This window comes from Limulus polyphemus, unplaced genomic scaffold (genome assembly GCF_000517525.1).
Source record: "Limulus polyphemus unplaced genomic scaffold, Limulus_polyphemus-2.1.2 Scaffold2960, whole genome shotgun sequence".
In the NCBI taxonomy this organism is placed as follows: Eukaryota; Metazoa; Arthropoda; class Merostomata; order Xiphosura; family Limulidae; genus Limulus; species Limulus polyphemus.
In genome coordinates, this window is record NW_013668570.1 from 69,106 (window position 1) to 72,948 (window position 3,843).

General features: G+C 39.5%; 1 protein-coding gene across 3 annotated transcripts in view; it reads left to right on the plus strand.

Moving 5' to 3' along the window:
* Positions 1-3,843, plus strand: part of LOC106468311 (mediator of RNA polymerase II transcription subunit 13-like) — a 98,033-nt gene that overhangs the window by 67,356 nt on the left and 26,834 nt on the right. For all 3 annotated transcript variants that reach the window (XM_022396655.1, XM_022396656.1, XM_013928729.2), the window contains one exon: positions 3,046-3,210. In XM_022396655.1, the coding sequence (XP_022252363.1) occupies positions 3,046-3,210 (165 nt within the window). The remainder of the gene's footprint in view (positions 1-3,045; positions 3,211-3,843) is intronic.

Below are 3,843 nucleotides of genomic sequence, written 5' to 3' on the forward strand. Positions count from 1 at the left end.
AGCCGTCTCCAGCCATTAGCAGTAACTGATTGTATCATTCAAGCAGCTGTTGGTTCAATCCTCAAATTCTTGGCACATTTCCCAAGATATTCTTGTCCATGGTGATCTCCTGCCTGCCAACAAGCATGGAAGGCTTAGAAACTTGTGTGGGATATCTTTCGCTGGTATCCCACTCTTTCCAACTGCATTGCTTTCCAGTGGGCTCTTGTCCATGCTCAGCATGTTAGATGTCAAAGCCAAAAGGAATCTTGAATTACATTCACAACCAGCATCTCTTCTACTACCAGTCCTAAAATCATATTGGACAAGATTTGGAAGGTCAATGGGAGGTATGCTTCTCATCCCCTTTCCATCATGCTATCCAATGGCCAGGAAGTTGCAACATATAGAGCATCGCTGATATTCTCGGGAAGTGCCTTTCTTATCTCGTCAGCACTTCTGTTGCTTCCCCCTGCCTTCTTGAACACCAAGTCTAGAGCAGAGCAATCACCTCTTTCTTTTCGGGCTGATTGTCGCCATGACTATAATTGCCCTTTTACATTGGTGAAACTTAATTTCACTCTTCATCGGCAGTACACCAGTTGGGCCCGATGACATTCACTATGAGATGCTGTGCCATCTCTCTCCTGCCTCTCTTGCTCTTCTTCTGGTTGTTTTTAATTGGATCTGACTGGAGAACATTTTTCCTGACACTTATTACCAGGCTATTGTCGTATCTTTGTCGAAGCCTGAGAAGGATCCTAAGATTCCTTCTAATTATCATCTTATTGCTTTGACTAGCTGTCTCTGTAAGGTTTTTGAGAGGATGGTTAATGCTTGTCTTGTTTGGTTCCTTGAATCAAACAGCCTCCTCCTGCTTACCCAATGTTGTTTCCATAAGCTGTGCTCTACCATGGACCATTTGATTCGACTTGAAATCTTGATCAGGGAAGGCTTATGACACTATGTAGAGGTATGTCATTTTGCAAGACCTCCACTCACCTGACTCTCATGCCTGACTAGGTTCTTAATTTGGTTTTGCATGTTCTTGCACATGTCCTGTTGTTGTCCTGTTGTCTTCTTGATATTTTTACCTCTTTTCTCTCAAGACTTCTTTAATCCATCTTTTCACCTGTGTTTGCCATTGTTCAGATGTTGCACCCTCTTCCACTGCACTTATTTACTCCTATTTCTACTCAGACTGGTCCTTACTCCCTCAGATTGCTTCTGATAAAGAGGGTAACTATACTCTCTCTCTTATTTCCCTTCCTTCTGTCTCTCACCTCTATGCTCATTCAAACCCAGATCAGCTCCTGGGTAATTTTTGGGCTGTTTGTTTTTCCTTATAGTGTCTTTTGGTGTCTCCACCATCATCTGTTCCTATCCTGGGACCCCTCTTCTTCCAGGGATGTCTCTCCTTCTACCCTTACTGGAAGGGTCCATCAACTCCTCGGGTTGGCATATTCTTCCTTAGGTGTAGATGCTCACAGACTATTTTGCATTTTAGTTGTTAACTTTCTCATTTTCCTCCTCCTCATTTTTGCCGGCTCTCAGACAAGATCCTCCATGCAAGCATGTGGAGAACTCCTCACACGTTTGTTGCTCATCACTTTCACCTTCTGGCTGTTTAATCTTCTGCAGGATTTTGATGTTTCTCTTTTTATTTCTCTCCTTCTTTTCTGTCAAACAGAAACCTGCAAGATGATTGGTGTTGCTTCCTTGCGTATGTTTATTTCCCAGAATCTGCATCAAGCCAGAATAAAGGAACGTGTTCAGCCATTTGCTTTGTTTCCACCAGTGCGCACTGTGAGATAAGGTGTTCTACAAGACCAGTTGAGGTATCCTCATGGTATACAAATTTACTTGAATGCTGAATCCAGACTGTTACAATTCTGTTGACTAATATAGCAAAAGCCAGCAACAAGGTTGTGGCCGACCATTTCTTTTGCTTGCACTTGCTGTCTTAAAAATAGAGTTTTTTGGGGTCACTCATTGCCCTGTCTTCAGTTAAAGACCTTTCTGGTTGATGGTCCAATTGGAATCCGAGCACTTCTTCAGATCTCTCCGTTGTGAATTATCCTTCCTCCTTCTTCAAGTGGAACATGAGAAACCCTTGCCACTTACCAATTCATAGCTGCTGGAGTAGTGGACCATGGAGAATTCAAACTGATTGGGCTTAGCACAATATAGTGAGAAGAAGGGTGGTGGTGGCATTGTCATTGTAGTATGGGTTACCCCTTTTACAGCTATTGTGCCCTTCTCCTGCAGCTAGAGTCTGTCCAGTAAAGTCAAAGTGAGCATACATCATACAGTCTGATCTTGCCCTAATCACACTACACATATTGGTTTGCTGACAACTTGCGTGTGGGTGCTTGGTTGATCATTATCACATTTGGTCATCCCTATGACACTTCAGGCTCTTTCACTATTCCCTCTTTTTCTTCTTGGGCAAAGAGAATACTCTAGTCGAGGTTTGCCCTATGGAGTTTTTGGCATTTAGTGTCACACTTCATAGGCTTCTATATGGGTGCTTTCTGAAGGGAGCTGTCAGCCCCTCCATCACTTCAACCTGGGATTCTTGCATTTCTGTGTGAAAAAGTTGTCATCTTAGAAATTAAAATGTTCCTAATCTTAAAATGTATTTCCAATAGATATGTCTGCCTGACCTTCCCACTTGTCTGCACCTATTTTTTTTTGCCTCATCTGTGAATGAAGTTATGAGTGCAAGTGTATAGGGAGAGTTACTGCACATATAGGTTGTGTTGCCCTCCTATTGGTGGAGGGCTGTTGTTGTCTGATTATGTCATCATGCACCAGTGCAGTTCACATTAAACACATGAATTTAGGTAGGACCTTCCCTCTTGTGCTGCACCTTTTTTTTTTTTTTTGCCTCGTCTGTGAATGAAGTTATGAATTTAGGTAGGAGTAAGCTCAAGTTGACTGGAGTTTAAGGGCTATGTTCAGTGAATCTTTCCCTTAAGGTAATATTTAGTGAGTAACTTTCACCAATATCTGTTTTTTAATGGTTGTGTTTATTGATATTATATAACCAAATATTTTTTACAGCTAAACTTCCAGCCAGTAACTATGACATAGTGAGATTATTTAAAGTGATCCAACCACTACTTCAGGTTGCAGTGCAAAAGAAGACTATGCAGGGGATTTGGGAAGTTACCTACACTGTATCAGGGCCACTCACTTGGAGGCAGTTTCATCGTTTGGCAGGGCGAGGTTTTTACTCTTTGAATATAAGTTTCTAATTGTAATAAAATATGGTAAAAGCCAATAACATAAATTACTTTTTTTTCTTTTTTCCTTGTAAGATAAAAAAAAATTCTTTCTTCTTATGATTATAGTACATTTTATAATGGTTATGCTTTAAGTAAGTTGAATTACATTACAATCATTTAAAGTAATTTTATCATAGGTTTTAAAGTGTTTAACTCTTGCTCTGAGCTCAGTCAGTTTGGCCAAGTTCATGACCCTAAATTGATCTTTAGTGTTTCCATACTGTAACCTTTAATATGTTTTGTGTATATTCACAAAATTTCACAAGCTTACAGTAAACATAAAAGGTATTTTGTGGACAAAAAATCAGAATTTTTGATGAAGTATTTTTACTAAAATGTTCTACATGAATATATGGAGTCAAAATGTTAACTGCACCAAGTGCAAAGTGATTTTCATGTTAAGATTAAAAATATTTTTTTCTATCTGAAAATTGTCAAATTTCATTTATATAATCTCTAAATCCTTCTAAATAATCTTACATTTTGTTTTCTAATAACTATATTATTTCTCTTATATACTTCTACCCTACCCTACTACTACTACGAGTAGTGTACTTAAGTTACGTCGTACCGG